The sequence below is a fragment of the Folsomia candida genome, unplaced genomic scaffold, assembly GCF_002217175.1.
Source record: "Folsomia candida strain VU population unplaced genomic scaffold, ASM221717v1 Fcan01_Sc004, whole genome shotgun sequence".
In the NCBI taxonomy this organism is placed as follows: domain Eukaryota; kingdom Metazoa; phylum Arthropoda; class Collembola; order Entomobryomorpha; family Isotomidae; genus Folsomia; species Folsomia candida.
The window spans coordinates 1,249,558-1,277,108 of NW_019091196.1; the positions used below are offsets into that span (position 1 = coordinate 1,249,558).

Consider the following 27,551-nt stretch of genomic DNA (forward strand, 5'->3'; position numbering starts at 1 on the left):
CAGAAAAAAATTTACTTTTGGTACTATTATGAATTTCAGTATTTATTTAAGTGCATGAAATACTAAAAAAATATGTCATAAAAAATTATTTTTGTGTACCTTTGATCAAATAAATGTATGCTTTACGGAAATTATATAAATTTTACAGAAATTTAAATTCTTATTTAAATGCCAAGTTTAATACGAATGATTTATTAGATCATTAAAAATTACGAAAAGTTATGAGGATATCGTGAAAAAAAAATCAATCAACTGTTGTTTAAAGGTCAAATTTTGTATTGGTACTCACCAAAATTATTTGCTAATTATTTGCTAATTTTATTAATTATTTAGCTTCTGCAGCGGACGATGAGGACGAAACCGATCCTCCACTCCGGACTCCCGTAAATCTTACCAGCTTCGGACTAAATTTTAAAAAATGTCCAAATTTATATTTCTATTATTACAAATAAATTATTCATTCAATTTTGCATACATATATTATCACTTACTGTTTTCCTAACCAATCCAGAAATTCCTGAAGACAATCGGGAAATTGCATGCGAAGTATTGGGCATGAGTCTTTCAGGAAATGAATACAGTTGTTTAAAGCTTTGTCATAAGTTTCTCTGGGATAAAATTAAGTCATATTAACCCAATTTCAAAAGAATATCAGTACTCATGCCATCCAGACTACCTGGAATATTTCGCTTGGACATTGGGCGAAGTCATCCATTCAATATAATTGTTAACAATTTCTTGTGAAACGGTGTAAGAGTAATTTTCCAGCAAATGGTAGCCTTTATCAATCTACAAATGCAGTAGAATAAATTACAAGTTTTATTTACTCTTTGATTCTCTCTAAAATGTTCAACAAATTTTTAAGGGGTGAAGCGAAATGAAATCCCTTTATGGAGATGTCTTGTCTGTCCGTCCGTCTGTCTGTATCCACGATAACTTTAGAACGGATTCGAATTTCGACATGCGGTTTTCGCCAACGTGTTTCGAATTTTTGAAGTACTGATAAGTTCGAAGATGGACATTGCAAGTTATAAGGTCATGACGCCAAAGGTCAAACGTGTCGAATTTGATTGTTTCGGCCGTATTACACGTAGTTTTTGGCGGGGATTTCAGAAATCGCCGTTTAATTCGACGTGCGACGACGCTAAAGTCGAATTTTTTGTCTAAATCGTTTTACACGCAGATTTGGGCGGGGATTTAAAAAATCAACATGGTTTTGACATGCTATGACCGCGTGACCGTGTCGCTTCACCCCTTTGCTACATTTTGTTTCGAACGGTTTATTCAAAAATCATTACAATTTCCTGTCCCATTGTTTTTGCTTCAATGCCACCTTCAGTATATTCATACACGATATCAGCATCATTTACGATGCGAATCCCTGCATGGTACAGAATATTTGGCATTGAATCCATATAACCTGGGTCGATCATTTGTGCGATAGCTACAAAAATATGAAGGTTTCACGTGACGGTTGATTATTGATGGAATTGAAATAATTTTGCTATTTGCACTGATAAGATAACTCACTTGTTCCTATCTTATAATAGAATGGGAGGTTCTTATAATCGTTATGATACTGGTCAGCTTTCCGTCTTGAACTAGAATGTCAATCTGCAAACAATGTCATTTATAAGCTTTTACAGTTAACTAATAGTGGGACCTTTTTTAAAAGCTACACAGGGATTTTCTGTTACATATATTAAAAAATTAAGAGTTATATTAAAAAATTAAGCTAAAAATTAGGAACCATGTGAGTGACAACTTTAATAAAAATATTGACGGCAAAGTTTAATTTTTGCATAGATTTTCTTTCGTTTTCTCCCCCACGGGCGAAAACCAGGACGGACCTTGTGAACTTTGCCCCCAATATTTTTCTTCAAAAGGGCCATTCAACGGAAATATAAGTGTCATGTGATTCCTAATTTTTGGCTTGATTTTTTGATATAACTCGCTAGAAAATCCCGGTATAGCTTGAAAAAAGATTTCATTTTGAGTTTGTTTGTTATGTATGTCAGATAAAATATATAATTAAACAATACCTTAACCATTATTATGAAAATGAACAGATTATTTAAAAAGAAACACGAACTGCCCGAAGGGTTTTGAATAAATGACAACGCATATTATTATCAGAGTTTTCTACAATATTTATTCTGGCTCACATGAGGATGAGATCATTTATTGATATATCTGTCAATTGTCACTTCCTGTTTGACATTAGAACGAGCGATATTGCTTATCTTATCAAACTCATTACTATAAAACTGTCCATGATAAGCCCATGACACTTAATAGCAAAGGATAACATTTTTTGGTTTCTAATCATATTCCACAACTATATTTTCATCTGAGCATATTATAAATAATAATTCGAAGAATTTTTAAAAACAAAAAAAATCTTTTTCATAATGGGAAGTGCTGAAAGTAAATCCTCATCAGAATGCAATGGAAATTCTACCGGTAATACGGTTTACGGGCTTTATTAGATATAGTAAATTTCTGTTAATACCTTATCCATTGGGATGTTGCTCATCGGGTATATTAATTATCAGTACTTATCAATATATTTATGATAACTAACATTCTTCGTATAGCTGTTGCTGTCACAGCAAATTACAAACCGCAGGGGGGAGGAAGTTCTTCTGTACCACCGAATACTAACCTGCCAACGTTTCAACCCCCTAAAAAACCGTAAGCCTTGTTCACAGCTTTGACTGTAAATGATTTGAAATTTAGTGAAATTTGATTTGAAAATAATTTCAAATTTCAAATTCACAGGAAAAACAAGAGCACTTAAAGCAGTTCTTCTTAGGCATAACTTTCTTCCTAGTAGACGTACACTTATTGTTAGTCTTTCATTAGAGTAAATATAATGAAGTATGGATAAGATGTTATCAATATTAAGGTTAACCATTATAACGGAGTATTTTCCAAAATCAGCGTGTAAACAAACCATACAAACAAGGGTTAATTTTATTACCGAATTAAAATAATTAATTCTAATTCAAATCATTAATTATAATTCTTAAAACAATCATTTTTTCATGAATATTCATAATTTCTATACACTTAATTTTTCAGGACTAAAAATTGTTGGGATGAAAATAATTTTATTTAATCAGTCAGTGTTCAGCCATGCATCATGCAAATCAAAAAGATAGTTGGGCCGATATACATAAGGGAAAATTTGGGGAGAAGATGCGACGGAGAAAGTGAGAGAAAGTTGGCGCAGAAAAAACAATGGGGAAAAGAAGAGGAACAAAAGCTGAGATGAAATTCATAAAGGAAACAATGAGAATCTGACAAAATCCGAATTCGATCATTTCAAGGATTCGATGGATTCGATGGATGAATCATGGATTCGATTGTTCATCAATATTGACTGTAATCACGCAAATTTGCAATATTTTAACAACTGAGGGGAAGAAAGTGGTAGAATGATTTTTAACTTTATAAACTTTGTGTGAAAGCTACAGCAAATCTATTTCAAATCATTTAGGGAATAAATTTTTATAAATAAACATATTTGACTTGTAAGTTTAACAATAATAATAAGTTTGATAAATTTGTAAAAAAAAAATATTTGACTGATTTTGGCTATCCCTTCGTTATATTTGTCGTGACCTCCTAAAAAAGTTGGGATAAAGTTGATAAATTTGGTAAAATTGTAATACTATTGTGGGGAAGAAATTTGGTGGACTGATTTTTTAGCCCGAGCCAGGGCTTATGTACCCGTTATGTCTGTCTGTCTGTCCGTCCGTCCGTCTGTCTTCGCGATAACTCTCTTCAAACTCAACCGATCGACTTGAAATTTTTACCACATCTATATCTACCCAAAAGACAAATCAAGTTCGAAGATGAGCCGAATCGGTCAAGTGGTTGGCCGGTGGGGGCCATATGGGTGGTGGGGTTATTATGCATCAAATTTTCAAAATTGTTGTAGAAAGCTGAAATTTGGTAAATATGTAACTAATGGCTTCTAATGAAAAGATATGAAGTGAATTTGCGAAAATTTTTATCTGGAGGGACCCTATGGGGTCACTCAAACTGATTTTTCAAAATCGTCCAATTAAGCTGAAATTTGGTATGGAAGTCGATAGCAGCTTATAATGGGAGTTTATGATGTACAATTTTGAAAATTTTGACCCAGAGGAACCCGGTGGGGTGACCCATACTGATTTTGCAAAATCACTCAATTAAGCTGAATTTTGGCGTAAAGATTGGTAAACAAATTCTAGTTGTACCCACCCTGGCTCGGGCTAAGCAAAGCTGCACTGTAGGTTTAAATTATTAGATTTCATAACTTTCCACCAGTTTCATATTAAACTTTATTTAATTAAACTATTAAACTCTAATTCTAGCCGAATCTATTTTAAGCCATTAGCGAAATAAAATTTGAAAAATTAAAATATTTGACTTGTAAGCCTGACAAAAAAATTTTGACCGTTCTTCACTATCTCTTCATTATATTTGTAATTTTTCATGACCTACCAAGTTACCCGAGTGAAAGTTGAAATTTTACAATTTCTAGCTTCATAAAACAGTTTTCGTAAAAACTCCGGATTTTTTTTATTTCGAAAATTTTAAATTTCAAAAATTTTAACTACTCTAAATCCACGCAGGGTTGAACTTTTACAGAAATTGAGAATTCTGAGAAACTACGGCACTGTCAGGCTCAAAGTCCCTCGTCAGAAAAATTTAAGGGAATTTAGGACCGACAATGCCGTAGTTTCTCAAAATTCTTAATTTCTGTAAAAATTCAATCCTGCATTGCATACCTGTTCACTTTCATTCATTTGAGTGATTATGATAGAGAATGATAGTGAATGAAAATGAATTTCCTGTGATTTGAATGAAAATGAGTGAAATATTCAGTAATTTCAGATGAGTGACTGTGAATGAAAGGATTTTTCACTCTTTTCATTTTTCACCCTATGCTTAATACATGGGGCGCAGTAAAAAATGAAGTCAGATGAAGTGAAGTGAAATGAATTTGAATGAAAATGACTAAATGTGAATGAAAATCTTCACCCAGAAATCGAGATGACGGAACTTTGAATGAAAAAAGTTTTTTTGAACAGGTATGCTGCGTTGATGGAGAGTACATATGGTATGACGTTAGCCACATTATGCGCTCCGATCGGGAAATACCGATGCCATAAGAATACATTGGTCCCGATCGGAACGGTACGGTACGGTAGCAATGTATTCTTATGGGATCGGTATTTCCCGATCGGAGCACTTTCGTAGATATGTGGCACATATCTACAAAAGTAAAGTCTTAACTATTTACAAAAAGTTTTTGCTTTGACGTAGAAGTTACACAATTAATTTTGACCGTGAACAATTTATTTGTGGTTTTCATTTGAATTTTTTAATTAAAAAATTCAAAAATATTTGCATCCGAAGAGGAGTAAACGCCATGAATGTAAAGGAAATAGTGTCAATCGATCACAGATTTAATTAGGATGAAATTTGCGAAGGACACGACCTCCCAATGGGCACGTTTGGCAGAGGTATTTCCATCCGAGGAGGAGATATGCACTGTAAATTTGGAAAGTATAAATATGTCGATTTTAAGGCATGTTTTCTCCTCTTTGGATGCAAATATCTCGGCCAAACGTCATTTGTATCTATTTTAAGTCATTCGGAAAAACATTTTTTGTAAATAAACGTCTTTGACTTGTAAGTCCAACCAAAAAATATTTAACCATTTTGTACGATCACTTTGTAATACTTGTAATTTTTCGTGACTTTTTAAATTGTTGGGAGAAAAATTTTCGAAATTGTTACAATTGAGGGGAAGAATTTGATAGCATGATTTTTATTTTTTTAGCTTTCTTAGCTCACCATGACGCAAATTAATCTCTTTCAACTAATTTTAAAATAATTAGTTGTCGATAGAAATATTTAGCTTCTAAGTTTCACAAAAAAAGTTTTTAACTGATTTTCACGATCTCATCGTCTTTTATTTGTAACGTTTCATGACTTACTACCTGGTAGGTCTAATTGTTATGACTAATACATAAATTAATTTAGCAAACCCAGTTTATGGAATTTTGAGAAACTAATATACCCATGTATGAACAAAACAAAATAATAATTTGACAATATCCTACTTCAATCATGTCACACGTATTTAAAGACATGGCATAATCTTGGATTTGATTGTTTATCAATATTGACCGTATTCACACAGAGTTCAACGTTATAAGAATTTTATGCAATTTTGCAGATAATGTAAAAAATAATTTGCAATATCGAGGGACCCTCGAGGGACCCTAGGGGGTGACCCATGCTGATTTTTAAAACTTATCCAATCGAGCTGAAATTTGGTACATAGGTTGTTAATGACTACCAATGGAAGAATATGAATTGAAATTCGACAAATTTTCATCTGGAGGACCTTATTGGGCGACCTAATAAGATGACCAGGGAGAAAAATATCTGTGCACCAACAAATGTATACGAACCTAGTCACCCGCGTGGCTGGAATTTACATATATTGCGTCTAATATTACTAGGATAATATCCTGAGAGTTTTAAGAAAAAATATACACTCGTTTCAAATTTTTTGTCACCGTCGATACTGGTGACCAAGGGAAAAAAATGTGTGCACTAACAAAAATTTAGTGATAGTGGATACATTTTGGTATATGGGTTACTAAAGGCCCGTAATTGAAGAATTCGAAGTTTTACAAATTTAAATTTGAAAACAGATTTACGCCTGACTCGGGCTATATCAAGTCTGCACTGTAGGTTTTTTTACTCAAACTTGAGTAAATTTTACTTATTTTTATTTAGAGTAATTCGTACGCACAGACAAAAGGACAAGAATCAAATTAGTTGATTCCTCTATGTAATTGTCAAATATTTAAAACAACAGCATGCTTGTGAGCATTTAACCAGACTAGCATACAGAGATTTTAATATCTTTGATATTTGCAAAAATGTACCTCTTGGGTTAAAACGTGGACCAGGGAGCCCAAAGAAATGCAAGCGAGCCCTTGTTGTTGAATTTTTTATTAATTTAAGATTCAATTCTTAGAAATGGTCTTAATAAATGATAATCGAGATGTAATTATCTAAAAAATGATGTAAATCAACGATTTTTAACTATCAGAACTTTAGGGTCGAGATTCAGCTATTAGCTATTTTTTTCGACCTGTTAGGGTAGGCCATTCAGTCCTCCGTAGGGTTTAGTTCTTAGGTATCCCATTCAGTCATTTTGGGTCACCATTAAATGCGACCCTTTTTGCAACTGCAGTTGCAAAAATACCAGCGTATTAGGTTGTAAAATGACATTTAAATTGACACATTTTATTAACTTTCTGTGAAAGCTAAAAAAATTTAATGTAAATCATTTTAGCAATAAATTTTGGCAAATAAAAATATTTGACTTGAAAATCTGACAAAAACGTATTTGACTGATTTTGGCCATCTCTTCGTCATATTTGCAATTTTTCGTGACCTGCTAAATAGTTATTATGATTGAGGGGAATAAATTCGTGGGCTGATTTACAAAAAAATAGATTTCTTCACTTCCCTCAAGTTCATCTATTTTAAACCATTTTAAAAATAAATTTCTATTAATAAAAGTTTTCGACATGTAAGTCTCACAAAAAATATTTTATCGATGTTCTTTATTTGTAATTTTTCATGACTTCCTAAATTGTTGGGATGAAAGGTGTAATTTTGATTATTTTTATTAATTTTTTTGTCTATTTTTAGGAAAAATTTGCAGAATTGTTACAATTCAGGGGAAGAAATTGGTAAACTGATTTCCAAATTCCTAGAGTTCATTATTCAGGTTTCTCACTCACATATGTATACATACGCCTTTATACATAAGCATAGGCAGTGATGCAAAATAACCAAAATAAAACATTATTAAGTACGGCTTAAATAGGAATTATGGGCGAGGCATTATAATTAAAGACATTTTTACATGCATTTCTTACGTAAAAATGTGTTTAATTTTAATTCCTCAGCCATAACAGGCCTCAGACTCGTTTAATTTAATTTCTAATTGAATAAGTGAGATTTTTACTTTTTTGCATTAAAAATTGCTACAAACATTAATTTATAAATTCATCAACGGCTTCACAGTTATTCATCTGAAATGATTGAATCTTTCAATTCGTCGCCGTAGATCCATAAAGTACCAAGACGAAAACCAGTTGGGACCATAAAGTACCAATATGAAAACCAGTTGGAACCATAACATACCAAGACTGTTTTGGGGCGTGCTGAAATTTTAATTGCTAAAAATTGGTTTGTTAATTGCGCACACAGTAGTTTTTTCCAAATTTTAATTGATCAAGTATTTTTGGAGGTATTAAAATTCAAAAACTAGTCAAATGTGCAGGATTTTGCTTTCTCTCACTCAGGAAAAATCGTGGTAAGATTGCCAATATATGCGATCTGGACACTATTTAATTTAAATTTAAATTTAAATTGCATCCAAAAAATTTGAAATTTGGCGTAAACATATACGAATATATTGTTAATCATAATATGACATCAATTCTCGTTCCGATCACTATGAATTGTTCAGGAAAAATCAAAGACTTTAAAAAATGTGGTTTTTAATTTTTCCTGAAAAATTCATAGCGATCGGAATGGGAATTGATGTCATATTATGATTAACAATATATTCATACATGTTCATGCCAAATTTCAAATTTTTTGGATGCAATTTAAATTTACACGGAACATTAAACAGTGGAAAAAGCAATACTTGAATACGTGGATATATTCCTTCAACCAGCAATCATGTGGTTCGAGTTTTCACGCTGTCCTGAAAAATCAAAAAAACAAACTTGGTACGTTATGGTCCCATCTGGTTTTTAACCTGGTATTTTATGGTCCCAACTAGTTTTCGTCCTGGTATTTTATGGTCCCAACTGGTTTTCGTCCTGGTATCTTATGGATCTACGGCGACGAATTATTTTCACTCAAATCGCAGGAAATTCATTTTCATTCGCTATCGCTCACCATCATAATCACGCAATTGAATGAAAGTGAACAGGTATGGATCAAAATTGAAAAATTGTAATACTTTTGTGGGGAAGAAATTTGGTGGACTGATTTTTAAATTATTAGATTTCTTAACTTTCCACTAGTTCCATATTCACTTATTTGAATGAAACTATTTATAAATAATTAATTTTGATTAATAAACATATTCGACATGTAACTGATCAAAAATATTTTACTGACTTTCACAATGTTTTTTATTTGTAATTTTTCAAGACTTCCTAAATGTTTGGGATGAAAATCGTAATTTTTTTTACTATTAATTTATTTTTGGCGTCTAGTATTTAAGAAAAATTTGCGGAATTTCTACAATCAGGGGAAAAAATTAGTAAACTGATTTTCAAATTTTGAGATTTCTTAACTCTCCACGAGTTACATAATAATCTATAAGTAATTTCGGAATAAATTGTATTTAATAAAAATATTTACATGGTTTGTGAGAGTTTGACAAAAAAATTGACTGATTTTCACGATCTCTTCGTTATAATCAATAATTATTTATGACAAACTAAATTGTTTGGATCAAAATTGATAAATTTTCGAACTTGTTGCAATTTAGGTGAATAAATTTACTTTTTGACTCTCGAGGATTTGTATTTACCTATTTTTTGTTACTTCAAACTATGGTTTCTTTAATAAAAAATATTTGACTTGTAAGTCTGATAACAAAATTTTTGACTGATTTTCACCATCTCCTCGTTATAATCATAATTATTCATTACCTACAAAATTGTTGGAATCAAAGTTGAAAAATTTCGAAATTGTTACAATTTTCCAGAAGAAATTACTAGAGTGATTTTTTTAAAAATAAATTTTGCTAAATATAAATTTCCGACTGTGGACTGTTAAGTTTAACAAACAAAATATTTAACTGGTTTTCACGATATCTTCGCTTTTATTTGTAAATTTTCATGGTTTCTTAAATTGTTAGGGGAAAAATTTAAAATTTTGCAAATTTAAAAATTTGCAAATTTTCAATTTCAAAAAATAATTTGAGCAAAATTTGTTCTTTAAAAATTTGTTCTTTGTTTTTTAAAAAATTTGAATTTATTTTTTATTTATTTTTTATTTTGAACTAATTTTATTTTTTGTATCTACTTCTGTTCAGCCAATATTAAAAGTCTGAACAAATCTGAAAGCTTTTCTGGTAGATATTTCGTAGTATTTTCAATTTCAAAAAACCAAATTAACCTCTCAGAAAGTTTTCCAATGAATTGAGACGATTAATATTGGCTGAACAGTAGGCTGTTTTTCTTAGCTGATTAAACTAGACAAAATTTTGCCACACTTCAAAATCCATACAAATCTAGAATGTATTTAAGTGTTTCTAAATTTTTCACGGATCATTTTACCCACCCCAAAGTTTACCAATTTTCATTTCACCTTTTATTTTAATACTGAATTTTTTATACTGATTCTAAAATTGACTAATTTCTGCACTATACACAATTACTGTTCAGCCAATATTAATTGTCGGAAAAAAATCTGAAAGGTTTTCTGGCAGATATTTAAGAATATTTAAAAAAAAACCTCTCAGAAAATTTTCTAATTGTTTGAGACAATTAATATTTGCTGAACAAAAGGTTGTTTTTTACCTGATGAATTAAACCAGACAAAATTTTACGAGTTAACAAGACGATACGGATCTAGAAATGTATTTCATAATTTACAAAATTTTTCATTTCCCATTTTACCAACGTCAAAGTTGACCAAAACTGGTCGAATGATTTCTCAGATTTTATAAACTTGTACGCACAAACTACCGAATCTATTTTAAACCATTAGCGAAATAAAATTTGAAAAATTCAAGTATTTGTCCGACAAAAAGATTTTGACTGTTTTTCACTATATTTGTAATTTTTCATGACCTACCAAGTAGCTCGGGTGAAAGTTGAAATTTTACAATTTCAAGTTTCATAAAATAATTTTCGTAAAAATTGTTCGATTTGTTTTATTTAGAAAAATAAAAATTACAAAAAATTTAAACTAATTCTATTTTTTGTATCTAGTAATTTGTTATATTTCACCCACTTATCCAAAACTGGAAGTTGGATACAAACGGTTAAAAATTTGAGAAATTGTTACAATTGAGGATAAGAAATTCGTCAAAGAATTTCTCAAATTTCATAAACTTAAATCCAAATAACATCGAATCTAGTTTTACTCATTTTCAAAATAAATTTTGATAAATAGCAATATTTGACTTAGAAGTTTGACAAAAAATATTTCGATTCTTTTCACGATCTCATCCCTTTTATTTGTAATTTTTCATTACTTTCTAAATTGTTCGAATGAAAGTTAGCAAATTTCGAATTTCATAAAATAATTTTCATGAAAAATCTGTATTTTATTTTTTTAAATAATACTTTAAACCACGATTTCGTCCTGCTTTAGTATTAAATTTAATACAGACCTCAAAAGTCAAATTACAAAATATAAATTACAATTACGTCACTTAACGTGTATGCGTTTTGAGTCTGTTTAAGCCAAAATTTCAGCATAAAGCAAAATACGTGTTTTTTGTGGCTTAATTACAAACATAAACATAAATTCTAGTCCAGCACGACGGAAATGAGCCACAAATTTGTCCTAATCAATGCGCGTCATTCACTTATTACGGTATTTTAAAGTGGTTAATTAATAACGTATTTAGTACGAATGGTACATGGTGCATCCGTTCCGAGATAAGGTTTACTCGTCAAGTGCAAAGTGCAAGTTTACCTTTGCAACTTTACATGTCATGTATTTAAGCATGCAATTTACGCAGTACTTTGTAAATAATACTGTAATTTTCATATATTTCCAAAATTTTACCCAGCCAAAATTAATCTACAAATCTTATCTAACCTTGTAAATAGTACATCACGCAAAAGGTTAGCAAACTAATTTTACAAAGTTACATCTGTACAAAGGTCACAGTAATAAATTGCTTCATGAATTTTATACACAACATGTAAACCTATGATTTCCGAATAAATTTCATGCACGCTATGAAACTAAATATTCAAACAGGACACGAACCACATTGGCAAATACATTAACTTTATTGCAAACTTCTTTATTTCGCATGTATGAATTTTCCCGTGTTATGTACAAAGAAATAAATTACCTTGTGTACATATGTATGTATACCTGTTATACCAAACAACCTATGATTATCTAGCAGGGTGAGTCATATCAGTGCTTACAAGGCAAGGTCGCCGTTGTCGTGGTTACACTGGATAAAAAATATCGACAACATTACACATTTCGTTGTCTGGATGGACAGTTAATTTTAACTTTGCTCTGATCCTGTTAAATATTTTTGCAAAATTTTTCCATTTTTGCAATTAATTTGTAATATTAAAACAGTTAACTGTGCTCTGATTCTCTCATTATTGCCAAATTTTGCAATTAATTAGTAACGTAAAAGGAGTTAACTTTGCTCTGATACTTTAATTTTTGCAAAATATTTGCCATTTTTGCAATTTATTTGTAATATTAAAGCAATTAAGTTTGCTCTGATCTTCTCACTTTTGCCAAATTTTTGCCATTTTTTCAATTAATTTGTAACATAAAAGTAGTTTAACTTTGTCGTCGATCGTCGATCGTCTTAAATATTTTTGCCAATTTTTGCCAATTTTTGCCAATCTTTGCAATCAATTCCTAACATAAAATGATGGCATATCCCGAAAAATATTATCCACCTGTAACCCCCCAATCTGTCCAAGTTTGTTCAATCCAATTTTCAAAAACGGATCGTATTCGAATCAATGGGATTCCTAATTTTCCCGAAAATTTGATCCCCATCGTTCGAACGGCGATTGAGACCGGGTGGACGAAGGGGATTCAAAGCGAGGGGGATTTCCATGGGGCGTATGAATTCAAAGTTAGTGGAAATCCGTGGCTAGGACGAACTGAAGATGGCGTCAATGCGAGAAGGTAAGAATAGAATTTAATAATTTACATAAATTTAGCAAACCTTGCAAATTTAGCAACTTGTAAGATTGCCTTTTTGGAGAAAAAATATATTGTTGGATAAGTTAACACGGAGACAATTTTTGCGAACTGCAGGTTTTACATAAAACAGAATTTCATTTTAAAAATTTGCTTGCACGCTATAATATTTTAAAATTTGTTGTCATACTTATAAGTCAAAAACTTATATTTTCCTAAATTTATTTAAGAAAGTACTTAAAATAGGTTCCGTTTTCGGCTAGAAGAGTTTAATAAAGATCTGTGGGATTGAAAGTCATTCTAACAATTTCTGCTCTTCAATACAACAATTTAGCAAATTTTTGGCACTATCTGCAACAACCAGAAGCTCTGGTTTTGGATAAGTGTGTCAAATATAACTGAATTACTAGATAATTAGGTAGTTTAAAATAATTAAAAAATCTGATTTTTTAAGAAAAAATTTTATGAAAATTATTTTGTGAAACTAAAAAGCTTGCAAATTTTAAAAATAAAGATGTAACTGGCTTAGAAGATTCGATGGCATTTTTAGAAACATATTTTGCAAGATACATTCACCCCGATTTTTCTGAACTCTAGTTTTTGTATGTAAAATAAAATTTCTCCTTTTTCATTAAGCTGTCCAAATATATTCAGAAATTAATAATCAAAATCTATCAGATGAGTGAAGGCATCTATATAAACTCGCTAAATAGAAATGTTTTTGAGTTATGAATTTTTTGTATAGAATCTTAATAGCAGTTTTTGGAAAAGAAAAATAGGAAATTTATTTATTTTTAATCCGTTATGAAGTGTAAATATATATAAATCATCCTCCATTCTTACGGTACAACTTTAGGCTGCTGTCCTCAATTCTACTTCACCTGGCCCGAGAGGGATGGGTCCACTTGCAAAGTTTCGACCCTAGCAAAAAATCCAACGACAAGGACACCATGTTCTTTGAGTACCAACAACCGGACCCGGAAGCGCAAATGTTTGCCATTAGTTTCAATGATACGGACAAAATCCGGTAAGTAAACTGATCACCATGCCTCGTGAAATATTAAATAATTAATCAATTCGAAATAAATTAACGCTTGGCTCAATGATCGTCAAAATCGTTAAAAATAACACATTTTTAAACGACTATCCGATGTGGGAATTTATTTTAAAATTTTGCACGACAAATTTGTAGATCAAGGAGTTCCCAATTTTTTGAAAATATACACTTCAGATTTTGACCCTTTTTGAATGAGGAGATCTCAAGTTTAAGAAGCCTACAGCAAAATTGGAGCTCATCGAACCTGGCTCCAAAAACTCAGCACCATTCCATGAATCAACTCACTAAATTTTTCGTCCAGAATTTTGAAATAAGTTCCCAGAGGCAAGAAATGATTAAAAACGTGGCGATTTTAGTAATGAGTCTTTGAGTCCTGTGTTAACACCGATAATTTATTAGACCAGACCATCTTACGAGGATGTTGTGAAAACTCGTCAAATATTTTTTGTCGGACTTACAAGTCAAATATTTGTTTTACCTAAAATTGATTTATAAATGCCTTAAAGTAGGTTAAATGCTATTTACAGAACAATTTGGAAAGTTAAAAAATTTGTGTAGAATTATTATGATTGGGAAATATGTATACAATGAATTTCTCCTATTTTCCACTTCTTAAAATGCAATATGGAAGATAACTTTGTGTTATAACGTAATTTTACATCCAAAAAAAACGAATTTTTTTTGCCTGCTGGTACTTTTTGTCATCTATTTCGACACTCATCCATTCGATATTCATTCATTTTCGAGGTACGCATAAGCATAAAATATTTCGTTCATTTTTGTATGCTATTACAAAATGGGTAAAAATGTAAAATGTAAAAATGTAAAAATGTAAAAATGTAAAAATGTGATAAAAAAATATAGAATTTTTAAATTACAAGTATAATAAAAAAAATATTCAACTGATTTTCATTTCGACGTTAAGAGACTGCTACAATTGACGGAAATAAGTTAAAGACTTTTTTTTAAAATCACGGTACCTTTTGACCTCAATCAAGTTAATCTATTTTCAGTCTTTCGGTAATGAATTTTTGCTAAATCGCAATATTTGGCTTGTAAGTCTGACATAAAAAGTATTTGGCCGATGTTCAGGATGTCATCCGGAATATTTCAGGATCAAATAAATTGTTGGGATGAAAGTGTAAATTTACGAATTTCATGTTTCGCAAAATAAATTTCGTACCTAGTAAAAAATGAGAATAAATTTTGACAAAAATAACTTATGACAGAGGTCTCCCAGCGTAGGCTCTCCGATTTTGAGAAACTAGTGTCGATCGATTATAAATTTAATTAGGATAAAATTTGCAAAAGAAGCGATCTCCCAATAATGGGAATAACGTTTGGCAGAGATATTTGCATCCCAAGAGGAGAAAACGCACCCTAAAGTCTACAAACTTTCCACTTTCCAAATTCACTGCGCGTTTTCTCCTCTTGGGATGCAAATATCTCTGCCAAACGTTATTCCCATTATTGGGAGATCGCTTCTTTTGCAAATGTTATCCTAATTAAATTTGTCATCAATTGACACTAGTTTGCTCAAAATCGGAGAGCATACATTGGGAGACCTCAATTCTTACAATTAGTGGCATATGCCACTAACAATGCGATGATAATAAAATGATACTAAAATAAAAATAATACTTAAAATAATACTAATATTACTATTATTTTACTTTCTAAGGATTTCTAAGAGCATTTTCTAAAGTCCAATTTTTTCAGACTGATCGACACCCCATCGTCCTCCTCCTGGCTGCTCGATACTTTTCGCGACACTGTAACCTCATCCTGGCCAAAAGGCGTCCAAGACGAGCGAGACTATTACGGATGCAGTGAAATCAAGTTGAAAGGAAATCCATGGTTCACATCGGACGGGGAACAAAGTATTGCTGCGAAATTGCTTTTGTGCCAATTAATTGGCGCTTTTCGCAAAATTGGATACAAGCTGTACGCCTCCGTCGATATTACGGGGCGATGGGGGAACGCGGCTTCGGGGGGAAATTCCCCCACAGAAAATGATCTAGATGTCTGGGTTCTTAGGAGAGTGACATCCATCTGGTATTAAAAATGGCTCGCAGCAAAGTTATTTTAGTTGCTATTTTCTGATTAAAATTTTAAAATTTTAATAAGTTATGTAATTTGGGATTGGGGATGTCATACGAATCACCAAAATCTTCAAAATCAAAATAAAAACATTTTTGATCGTTTTTCGACTCTGGGAATTTATTTTAAAATTCTGGATGACGAATTTGTAGTCATTTCCTATTTTGTTACTAAAATTTTTATGAGACACTTCACGTGGTCAGTGGTAATTCTGTTAAACCAGTAACCTTTGTGGTGTAAAATAATTTTACAAACTTTTACCAAATAAAGAGACGTCCTTGATCTGGGCAAATTTATAAAAATTTTGAAACTAATTTTCCTCAGAAATATGCATAAAAGTTTCTAAATTTACGAATTTTACCGAGCATTGCGTGAAATTGAAATATTACATTTGTAGATCTAATTATACATAAACGTTCAATTTAACACTACCGACTTGCAAGTAACACAATAAAATAAAATATAATTTTTTCTCGATTTATTTACCCAACAAGAGTTCAGATTAGTTTGAATTTATGTGAAATTTTATCTTTCCAAAGATTTCACATTTTTCATTCTCATCACACAGCATTGCGCATAATATGCGTAATGATTATGATAAATATTATTTATCATATGAAACAGAGAAAGGTTTATGGGGAAAGTTTAAGCGAATAATGAGATTCACGAGGTGCGAATTTCGTAGACAGGAAGATAGTTTATGTTGCAGGGTGAGAAGTCGAGGGCACCATCATTTATTCAGATTTCGGCCAGACAAGCAGATTTATTTCCGGTTTGGGAATACCGGATGTTGAGACACATGTTGCTGCATCACGTGCACCTTTCTTCCCGTAAGTAATTCACACTGATTTTACAAGGATGCAATTCTGGACGTGTGTAAAACGCAAGGACACGCCTTGGAAATTTACAACAGATTTGGGTACTTTGCGAGACAGATTATTCCTTCGTAATTAATCTTTGTAAAAAATTTATGAATTATAAAACTGTCCTAAATAACCAAAAATTGTATATAACATTTTGAGAGGCAAGAAGAAGATGATCGGAGACTGGCTTATAGTTCCTACCCATGACGGCCAAAATATGCAAATTTTCTCGAGATCTTAATATTTTTATAAAAATGATATGTAATTTATGATTTAAGTTGATTAATTAGAATAAATTCGTGCGTTATGTTAAAAAAAATCTTTGTAAAATTTTGCAAGTTGTTTTTGTTACAAATATCCGAGTAAATTTCCTCTGTCGATGTTATTGCGAAAGCACATTCTTTGTTTCAAATTTTACCAGGATGCGAAACTTTGCAATACCAGAAAGCATAATATCAATTTTGCAAATATTTGCAACTCAAACAAATTCACACACATGGTTTTCAAGAAAAAAATGGCTTTACAAGTCGCCTCACAGCTTTTACAAGTTATGAAATAAATTTCCCTGCCAACATATCTTCCAGAACGACCAGTTTGAAAAGTGTGGAAAAAGTGTAAACAAAAATAAATTTAAGTGTCATCTCCCAACTTTTCAACCCAACAGTACCGTTTTCTGTCCCAGTCTCGTATTTTTTAGCGCCTTGAGACCTTGTTTGTCGTCTGCTCGAGTTGGTCAACTTCGTCAGTGTCTTAAAATCTTGACAACCACGACGCTGTCGCCTCGAACTGCAAGGGAAACATCAAGGAAGATGACAATCTCGTCAAAATTGCTCCACGTCGTGGTCGCTATCATTGCCGTCGTGATGATTTTGGACCGCATCCCTTCCACGGAAGGTTAGTTAGTGGGGAGAAAAAGTTAAAAATATGCTCTAATTTTTACAATCAGTGGCCGCGGAAGCCGTGGGGACATTAACATTGTAGGGAGCTGTCCCCAGTCAACGAGGATTAGAAGAATTATTTTATATTTTAAATGATAGGTCGTTTTATTTACAAAAATCATGTAAGGGGCCGAATGGTGATCTCGGACGCCTATCCGGATCAAGTAAAGGTTTTCCCAACCCACCAACATCGGGTTTTTCCTCTACTTTCCAAGCCAACTAAGTGTATTTCATAGTTTATCAATGTTTATGTTAATAATAAATAATACATTGTAGGATAGGGAAGGGTTTATATAACATGGGGAGATGATGCGGACATCGAATAACTGTGGCGACATTGTCCTCTGTTCCGCGAACATTGATAATTGCAACTCGTAATTTGCATCATTTGCTTGTTTAGGATTGCACTGCTACATTTGTGTGGGACCAAATTTTAACCAAGCTGGTGATTCGAATGCCAAGAAAATCGATTTGGAGGAGTACCAGTATTCGTTGAAGCTGACAAGGACTTCGCCGCGAATAAGCACGACGAAAGAAGCCGGGCGAAATGTCCATCCAACTTTAAAAGTAACTTTTTTGGTACTATTGATTATGAAATGATGGACTTGAATTCAAAATCAGGCCGGGTTGTTGGAAAATGTAAAATTTTAGATTTTGCGACAAGTGCCGTAACCCAGATTAGTTGAGACTTTTAAAATTTACCATAATGTAAATTTTAAAAGTCTCTTTCAATCTGGTCACGTGTCGAATAATTTCCAATCAGTAACAATCCACGTGGCTGCATACCTGTTCAAAAAAGATCTTCATTCACACTCACAATGCAAGTCTTTTACGTGTACAACTCAGATCTGGTTGGGAACCAATTTTATTTTGTTCACCACAAAAAATAAGCATACCCGTATTTTTTCATTTTTCCTAACGCGTTAGTTTGAGCGCGAGGCGCGAATTTTAAAACATTTTTTCAGCCAAAACCTCGGTTTTTTGAAAATTCTATAAATATTCGAATTATAGCGTGAATCCAAAAATTCGAAAATATGTCTCTTCAGAATGACTTCAGTAGTTCTTAAAATAAATTTTGAAGTCTTCTCTAATCCTGATTTCTCTCTGTAGATCCATTCTGTGCGGTGAATAAGAGACTTGGCAGCGTGTGTGGCCCTGTTCCAGACAGCGTGCTCCCTTATCCAACCATGAATTCCTGCAAGGGCAACGAGTGCTACTGCCAAACGGACTTTTGCAACACGCCCGACCTTGAGGACAAGATCAAGAATGGTTCGTCCACCAGACTCGTCGTGGACAGCGTCACCCTGCTCACCGGCGTCAGCTTCTTCGCCTGACGCTACTTTTTTGGCAGTGGGGCAGGCTACTGAATCGACACGGAAATCCCGACTTATTTGTCTACCCGATGTGGTTATTAATCAGGGAAAAATTCAGATTTGTAAATGTTTAAAGAGACAATTTATTACTTTTGGAAACGGTGCAAAATTTATATTGTGTACAAATTTGTAACATGATTGGATCAATGGGGAGAAAGATTGTTAGGAGTAAATTGTAGCCTCTCTTTATAAATTGTGGGAAATTAATATTTAGTTTAAATATGATTTAGAGGCGTAACATAGAATATAGATTCTACCAGAAGAATCGATCTTATGTATTCGAGTGACGCTTATGGAGGAACGGGAGAGCCAACCAAATAACTCGGTGTACATTTGACCCACCTGGGGGATGGCACCTCCGCATCATCATCGTCACCACATCTCCTGGCATCAAAAAATGATGATGAAAGCACATAGGTGGCGGTGGCACCCCGATTTGTGCACCAGAACACACAATTCTGAGCTGCGTCTCCACAAATTTGATGCTCTACGACGGTGTGTTCTGGTGCACAAATGGGGGTGCCACCGCCACCTATGTGCTTCCATCATCATTTTTTGATGCCAGGAGATGTGGCGATGATGATGATGCGTAGGCACCTCCCCCAGGTGGGCCAAATGTACACCGAGTTATTTGGTTGGCTCTCCCCGTTCTTCCATAAGCGTCACTCGAATACATAAGATCGATTCTTCTGGTAGAATCTATATTCTGTGGAGGCGTAATTACTTAAACTTCAATTAAAAGGTATCCCATCCGTGATACCATACGAAGAGGAGGGCGTCGAGAACTTTGGCGGGAATGGCGTCGGTAACGTTGGCGGGAAGAGCGTCGGGAATTTTGGCGGGAAGGGTGTCCGTAACGTCGACCTTGGCGTCGCCTTCGAACAGAATCTTGTCCCCGGTCCGTGTCATCGTTAGCGCCTCATCGCCCTCGTTGATTGCCCACAGAAGCGCGTCCTGAGCTTGCAGCGAACAATCTCTTTTAAACTTGTAGAGAGACAATTTTGGCGACAGATTGCCTTTCCTGAAAGATAAGACGGGGTTAGATACATAAGTTAGTTGATAAGCGACGGATAACTCACTTTCACCGCACCGTTCCGCGATTTGGACCAATTTTTGAGCTTCCCGTTCATAAAATGGGTTCCTTCTGTGGAAACAGGTCCGAATGACAGGATCGCCCTTTCCACCATACTAGAGTTTTTGCAAAAAGAAAATTGAAAATACTATTACACTAAATTTTCTAATGGTCCGATTTTTTTGTTTCAAGAATTTTTCAATAAATGCAACCGGTCGAGCTGGAAATTTTAGGAAATTTTAGGGTCTTGAAAGCATACTTTGGCTTCGCCGTAACCATGTGCTTTTCTGTCGTGAGGGTAGCCCTTCTTACTTTCCTCACCTCAGAAAAAGTATAAAAATAAATAAATTTCTCAAATTTTCAAGGCGAACAGTACTGCTTTCTGTCCCAGTCTCGTATTTTTTTGTGCCTTGTGACCTTGCTTGTCCTCTGCTCGAGGTGGTCATCTTATCCTGCACCCACCCGGAACACGACCCTATTTTCAAACCGGAAGGGAAACATCAGTCTAGGAAGATGAAAATCTCGTCAAAACTACGCCACGTCGTGGTCGCTATCATCGCCATCGTGATGATTTTGGACAACGTCCCTACCGCGGAAGGTTAGTGGAGTTAAAAGTTAACAGGGGGGATTGTATCCTCTAACTTTTACCAGTGGCCTCGGAAGCCGTGAGGACATCTGGGGACATTAACATTGTACGATTGAGGAGGGCCGGGTTTATATAACAGACGATGCGGACATCGAATAACCGTTGGGACATTGTTCTTCCGCGGCTACTGCATAAAAGTATGTTATCGAACAATCGTGGGGACATTGTCCCTCCGTCCTCACCAATGCTTCCGCGGCCAATTGGAGAATTCAGGCTACTCAAACGCATGTACATGATGCAGTGCCCGCGGAAGCCGTGGAATCCTACATTGACATTGTAGGATTGGGGAGGGCCGGGTTTATATATGATGGGGACATCGAACAATCGTGGGGACATTGTCCCTATGTCCTCACCAACACTTCCACGGCTACTTGTCATATTTTTCGACACGTAATTCGCATCGTTGTTTATCTTGACTACGATAGGATTGTCCTGCTACCTTTGTTTTGGACCAAATTCTAAGCAAGTTGAGGACAGAGCGGAGGTCATAGAATCCAAGTGGGATGAGGCTGAGCATACTGTCAAGTGGCGAAATTCCGTGCTTTGCAAGGACTTTGACGCTGCGAGTAAAAAGGAGGCGAGAAACAAGGCTGAATGTCCGGAGAGCTTTCATAGTATGTTTTTTGATATTAACAATGGAATGCTTTCCCAGCGTATGCTCTCCGATTTTGAGCAAATTAGTGAAAATCGATCACAAATTTAATTAGGATGAAATTTGCGAGAGACACGATCTCCCAATGGGCACGTTTGGCGCAGATATTTGCATCCCAACAGGAGAAAATGCGCAGTAAATTTGCAAATTGTTAATTTTGTCGTCTTTTTAGGGCACGCTTCCTCCTCTTCGGAGGCAAATATATCTGCCAAACGTGCCATTGAGAGATCGTGTCTTTCGCAAATTTCATCCTAATTAAATTTGCAATCGATTGACACTAATTTCGTAAAAATCTGTGAGCATTCGCTGGGAGACTTCCATTTAAAGTATTTGTGCGTGTCACCTAATTTGCATAAATGCTCATTTTCGCGATACCTACCCAGCTTTCGAATTTGAAAATTAAATTACAAATTACAGTTTGAATAAACTTTATGTCTTGCGCATGCGTTTAAATATGTATGCAAATGAGGTGACACACACGCATATAATTCTGCTGTACATACTAAATTTTGCCGTCTTCTCTAATCCTGATTTCCTTTCGTATTTAGTTCCATTTTGCATAGCCCACAGCACGATTGGGAGCATGTGTGGCAATGCAGAAACTAACATTGGGATCACCCCAAAAATGAATTCCTGCCAAGAGGACCTCTGCATTTGCGATAAGGACTTTTGCAACAAGGCCAACGACATGAATGATTCGTCCAAACGCGTCGTCATCGTCGCCCTGCTCGGCGTCAGCTACCTTGTCCGACGCTACTTTGACAGTTTCTGAATCAACGCGGCAAAAAAATGGGCTTATGAAAAAAAATCTTTTCAAATTGTATTAGAATTAATTGCATATTAAATTTTATTATTCTTCATAAATATCCAAGTTTTTTATATATTTATTACAACATCAACTTTAATTTACCTGTATAAATTAATCAAGTAAGGAAACTATTTTTAAAATTGTGAATTGATTAAGAAACAAATTTGTCACACACTTTTTAATTTATTATATACTCCTCCTTTTCAACTTTCCATGAACCCAAAAGAGCTTCGGGGCGAGCACGTCGACATCAAAACAAGGAGTCCAGGCACGACGTCCAAGAATTATGTTAACCGAGAAGCCGAATTATCCTATTACTTAACTGGTGTTAAGTAATAGGATAATTCGGCTTCTCGGCTAATATAATTCTTGGACGTCGTGCCTGGACGCCTTTTTTTGACGTCGACGTGCTCGCCCCGAAGCTCTTTTGGATTCATGGAAAGTTGAAATTTTTTTTTTTTCGTACTTCAGTACTTTAGTACTTCAAACCTTTTAAAATTTTATAACATAAGATCAGATAAGATTATCGTCATCGATAAGGTAAATAATTTCGATAAGGTCAAAGTTCTACAAGAGAATCTGGGAATATGATACTTAGTTCATATGGGATGGAAAAATTTTTAAATTTGGAAATCCGAAAATTTTGGTGGCGGTGGGGGCGGTTGTGCCGTCGTGGTGAAAGAAGTCTCCTCCGTATGCGAGGAGTACCCAGAGCTGGACCGGACGCGCGGGATGATTTGCCTGCCGCCCCCACTGTTTGAAGACCCCGAGGTGGACTTGTTACTCCTTTTGTGGTGATGGCGTTGGTGTGGGCGCCCCCCGCGGTAAGTGGCGCGGCCTCTTTTGCTCGAGGTGCGACCCGTGGTGGGGGAAGATTCGTCATCCTGGGAGGAAGAGGAAGACTCCATTTCTTCCGAGGTGAGGATGTGATCTGTGGATGAAAGGGGGAAATTTTTATGTTAATCGCGATTTTTGGTCAGGGTTTCGATTTAAATTAATTTTGGACAGGACAAAATGTATGGACTTGAATCTTAACAGGTCAAAAATAATTTTGGACATAGTCTTTCGTTTTTTTGCAGGTTTGCTAAGTTTTTTGCACTGGAAAACCAACCACGCAAGAAATGTGAGGTGCAAGAAACTGGGAGAAAGTGCAAGAAATAAGCGCAATCTAACCACGCGCCGTATGAAGTATTTAAAGCGGCGGGGCGTAGTTTCTTGTGCCGTGCATTTCTTGCAGGTCAAAAAACCAGTTTCATGCAGGAATTTCTTGCAAGTGGTTATTTGCACTTGACGCATTTCCTACCTTTCATACATTTGAAATTCAATGCTACTTTGTTACCTTGTCTATTTCGGCGTCTAAATGTGCCAACTTGTTGTTCGTGGTATTGTTGTTGTTGCAAAATGATGTGTTGTCGTTGCTGTTGCGAAGAAGCGTAATCATTGTGGTGGTTGTGGGAGGAGGAGGAGAATTGGTTGTGGGGGTGGTGATATTTTGGCGAAATTTCGCCATCGTTTGCGCCGGTGGGGTCGTACTCGAGTGGGGGCATGTGCATGGCCAGGATTTTGGTGACTTCGGCGTCCTCCTCGTTACCAACAACTTTGCTAAAGCGACCAGATTTCATGTGTTCGGTGTCCTGTGGAAAGTACCAATTTCGTTTAACGAGTCAAATTTTAATGGAAGGAAGTGTATTAAAATCAAAATTTTGTAAATACGGAAAAAATTCTGTCGGATTTTTGCATGGATTCGATTTCTGCGTTATTTCCGGAAAACTGGGGAATAAATTTCAGAAAATTTCCACGGTCCGTTAAAACACCGACCCTAAAAATGCTCGAAATTCCCGGAAAGTTTTAAAATTTCTGAAAAATGTCGGAAATTTCCCCTAACTTTTTCGGCAAACGCGTTTGCACGTTTGCAGCAGAGCACGTAAATCGAACCCATGTTTTTTGTAAAAAAAAAAACTAAAAAATTTATTCAGAAATTTGCAGAGATTAGAAAAAATCTTTTTACCAAAGTATTGTAAATTTACAAGTGCAGTAGAATTCTTCCGGCGACATTGCATATTTTGACGCATTATTTAACATGAAAAGTCTGTATCACCGAAAATTGTCATATTTAGATTTATGCGAATGAGGTTGCCGTCATGGGTTAATAATTTTAGAATAAATAGATTCAAGATTTACGACATCTTATTTAATTCTAAAGAAAAGTCTGAAAAACCCGATGCGTTCTTGTAATGGAATCTGTTTTTTTCAGAATGTAGAGTTTTTAACCAAAAATTGGTTAAAAACTTTAAATTCTATTTGCAAAATGTTCTTTACAATTTATCATCAAAGTTCAAATTCGTCGTCAAATACTTACAATTTTTTTTCCTTTACAATTTTCGCAGTTGAATTGGAATTTTGGAATGTATATTTCTTAAAAAAATTGGCAACGACATTTTCTACAAATTTGTCGGGCATAATTTTAAAATAAATTCCCAGAGCGGGGAAATTAATAATTGTTAGAAATGTTCTGATTTGGACGATTTTTGATGAAACCATGTCAATATTTTTTTGCAAAAATTTTGAAAATATTTTTTCAAAAATTTTGGAAATATTTTTTGACTCACTCGGAGAGAAAGTGTGGCCATGAAATTTTGCGACTGGACGGCGTGGTATGGTCCGGAGTAGACGTTTCCCACGTTGTAGAGCGTGTCCCCCGTGTGGAAACCCCCACTGCCGCCCAGCCCTTTCGTGAGCAGGGGGCGTGTCGGGGGGTTCTCGGGAAGTTGGAAGGTCGCATACGGACATACGTCGTCTCCATAATCTGAAAATTTTGTAGAAAAAAACTTGTTAAATTTGCAATTAAATATGTAATTTCATATGTTTTTCGCACTCGTCGAAGGGTTGTGCATATTTCAAAACAGGAAATATTTCAGAATAATCACGTAATGTTTTTCGCAAATCTGAATATTAGAAAAATTTGCAAATTGTCCCCATCTTCTTAACTTTTTATTCTGTTAGAAATTTTTTTACATGCAACAACCCGAGCTCCCCTTCAAATCCATTTATTCATTACAAATTACATTTGAAATGCAAACTTCTTAATAAATAGATTTCTCAAATTTTCCCAATATCTTGCAAATTTGATAGAAAAGATGGTTAAATTCGTAATTAAATTTGCAATTTTATAGAAAAAATGGTTAAATTCGTAATTAAGTTTGAAATATCGTAATACTTATTTGTAAATAATATTTTTGTACTTTCACAATGCAAGGTTTATTCATATCACGAACTTTTCCAGAATACGTACTTGTGCAATGTTTTCCTTTATAGTTTCGCAAAGTCATATCAAAACATAAAATGCTCGTAAATTTATCACAATAATTATCCAATATTTCGTACGTATTTTGCAAAGCCAAAACCATTTGATGAACCAATATTACAAAAAAACTGCTAATTATTTCCCCTCTTATTAGATTGCAAATCAAATTCGACATGGAAAACTCTTCATAATGTAATTTCTCAAATTTGTAAAATATCTCTCAATTTCACAATATTTGTAAATTTTGCAATATGCTTTGCAAATAATAATAATAATATTATCAATAATGTCAAAAGCTCCAAATCCTCTTATTAGATTTGTCAGCGTGTCTGAAATTTCATTACTTTGATTACAACACGGTATTTCCTTCAAATTTATACTTCATGCACATTGAATTCGAGATGAAAAATTCGTATAAATTAAATTTTCCAAATTTGCCAAATATGTATATCTCCTCATCTTTGGCACTCATCTTCACATGTGCTACTAAAATTTATGGTAAAATTCTGCCTCAGTTCATTCCCATCCTGATAACTAGCAAGTAACACATCTTCATTTAGTTGTCGTCGTTGCAGGAGGAAGTGTGTCGTCGTGTTTGACTTTACGTCGGGCTAAAATGTGGAGGGTGCTGGCAGGGCTAAACTAATAATGACATTTCATTCCGTGCCATTACTTTATTATCAGATTACGCTTTCCTCGCACCCAGCCGAACGTTAGAGGAGGTGAAATTGTAATCGGATTGTCACCATCATCACGTCCGTAACATGGCTACTTTCGCACTCGGCTCACATAAATAACGAGCACAACCTTGCTCCCACTTTCACCTCGAGGTTGCTTTCACTCTCGATCTCGGCAAGCAGAACGGGACGATTTTACTGTATCGTGACTGCACAGTTATTATCGTGTACTTTAATACGTGTAGTTTATGCTGCCTTTATTTACTGGGGAGATAGGAACGTACCGATTTTCAGGAAATTTTTACTAACCGTGGCAAAAAACTGGGTCTGACCTGGATTTAAAATGTGATTTTTAATTTTTTGTTGCAAAATTTTTGTAGGACCATTATTTACGTAATTTGCAAAAAATGTGTCTGAACTTTATGCCGCCTTAATTTCGGGAGAGGAATTTACCGGATTTTCAGGAAGTTTTCACAAACTGGAGACTTTTAGTAAAAAAAATTTAGGGGTTTGTCTGGGCGTTGATGGCTAAAATAAAATATATTAACTTTCATGTTTTTTGCTGCAAAACTTTTGTGAAACCGTTATTTCAAATAGTTTGCAAAAATTAGGCCGACACAGAATTTTGGATGTTGTGAATAGTAATTGTTGTTGCATAATACGCTTAATACTTAAAAGAAGTAAACCTTTTTTTCGCAAAACTTTGTGCGAGTGAGTGTGTGAGTTCAACACCTCGATTTCGAATTTGGGAAAAAATAACGTAGTTAATACACTTGAGATTCCACGCATAAGTTTTAGTGACCGTTGTTTTAATTAATTTATACAAATTAGTCATTTGCAGGATTTTGAATATCGTGAAATGAAGTAATTAAATGTTTTTATTGCAAAAATTTGTTTGTGTGTGACTTCAACACCTGAAATTGGAATTTTGCAAAAAAATAATGTACTTGATAAATTATTAGATAAAATTTATGTTGACGGAAATTGTAATATGGGAACTATACGAAATGTTGTTGCCCTTAATAAAACAAGTAAATCACGTGATGCTTCATGTAATTTCATGAGAATACATGACTATCGTTT

The 27,551-nt window shown here is 34.2% G+C and overlaps 3 protein-coding genes and 1 long non-coding RNA gene across 4 annotated transcripts in view; 2 read left to right on the forward strand and 2 right to left on the reverse strand.

Annotated features, from left to right (window-relative positions):
- Positions 1–136: 136 nt before the first annotated feature.
- On the reverse strand, positions 137–2,183 carry LOC110849286. Its single transcript, XM_022096685.2, has 6 exons — positions 2,043–2,183; positions 1,531–1,614; positions 1,299–1,444; positions 677–789; positions 492–608; positions 137–404 (listed from the first exon to the last, which is right to left on the reverse strand). The coding sequence occupies exons 3-6, from the start codon at positions 1,431–1,433 to the stop codon at positions 326–328; spliced, it is 444 nt and encodes a 147-aa protein (XP_021952377.1). The 5' UTR covers positions 1,434–1,444; positions 1,531–1,614; positions 2,043–2,183; the 3' UTR covers positions 137–325.
- Positions 2,184–2,287: 104 nt separating this feature from the next.
- Positions 2,288–3,583, forward strand: LOC110848569. The gene is made up of 3 exons (XR_002547754.2): positions 2,288–2,463; positions 2,598–2,694; positions 2,782–3,583. It is a non-coding gene; the product is annotated as an uncharacterized LOC110848569 (long non-coding RNA).
- Positions 3,584–12,278: 8,695 nt separating this feature from the next.
- On the forward strand, positions 12,279–16,625 carry LOC110848663. The gene is made up of 3 exons (XM_022095928.2): positions 12,279–12,963; positions 13,835–14,005; positions 15,755–16,625. Exons 1-3 carry the CDS (start codon positions 12,698–12,700, stop codon positions 16,095–16,097), a joined length of 780 nt encoding a protein of 259 aa, XP_021951620.1. The 5' UTR covers positions 12,279–12,697; the 3' UTR covers positions 16,098–16,625.
- Positions 16,626–22,936: 6,311 nt separating this feature from the next.
- The window catches only part of LOC110848253 (Down syndrome cell adhesion molecule-like protein Dscam2), a 31,110-nt gene continuing 26,495 nt past the window's right edge, over positions 22,937–27,551 (reverse strand). The window contains exons 13-15 of the mRNA XM_035851224.1: positions 25,097–25,293; positions 23,827–24,121; positions 22,937–23,418 (exon numbers count right to left, since the gene is read on the reverse strand). Coding sequence (XP_035707117.1) covers positions 23,108–23,418; positions 23,827–24,121; positions 25,097–25,293 — 803 coding nt within the window. The 3' untranslated portion in view covers positions 22,937–23,107. The remainder of the gene's footprint in view (positions 23,419–23,826; positions 24,122–25,096; positions 25,294–27,551) is intronic.

Bases quoted from the DNA above. Each gene is read 5' to 3' on its own strand.
- LOC110849286 (XM_022096685.2), bottom strand. From the start codon at position 1,433: ATGATCGACCCAGGTTATATGGATTCAATGCCAAATATTCTGTACCAT. The intron at 609-676 runs GTAGTCTGGATG...ATTTTATCCCAG, and splicing joins GTCCAAGCGAAATATTCCAG to AGAAACTTATGACAAAGCTT. The intron at 405-491 runs GTAAGTGATAAT...TTTAAAATTTAG, and splicing joins CTGGATTGGTTAGGAAAACA to TCCGAAGCTGGTAAGATTTA.
- LOC110848663 (XM_022095928.2), top strand. From the start codon at position 12,698: ATGATGGCATATCCCGAAAAATATTATCCACCTGTAACCCCCCAATCT. The intron at 12,964-13,834 runs GTAAGAATAGAA...GTACAACTTTAG, and splicing joins GATGGCGTCAATGCGAGAAG to GCTGCTGTCCTCAATTCTAC. The intron at 14,006-15,754 runs GTAAGTAAACTG...CAATTTTTTCAG, and splicing joins AATGATACGGACAAAATCCG to ACTGATCGACACCCCATCGT.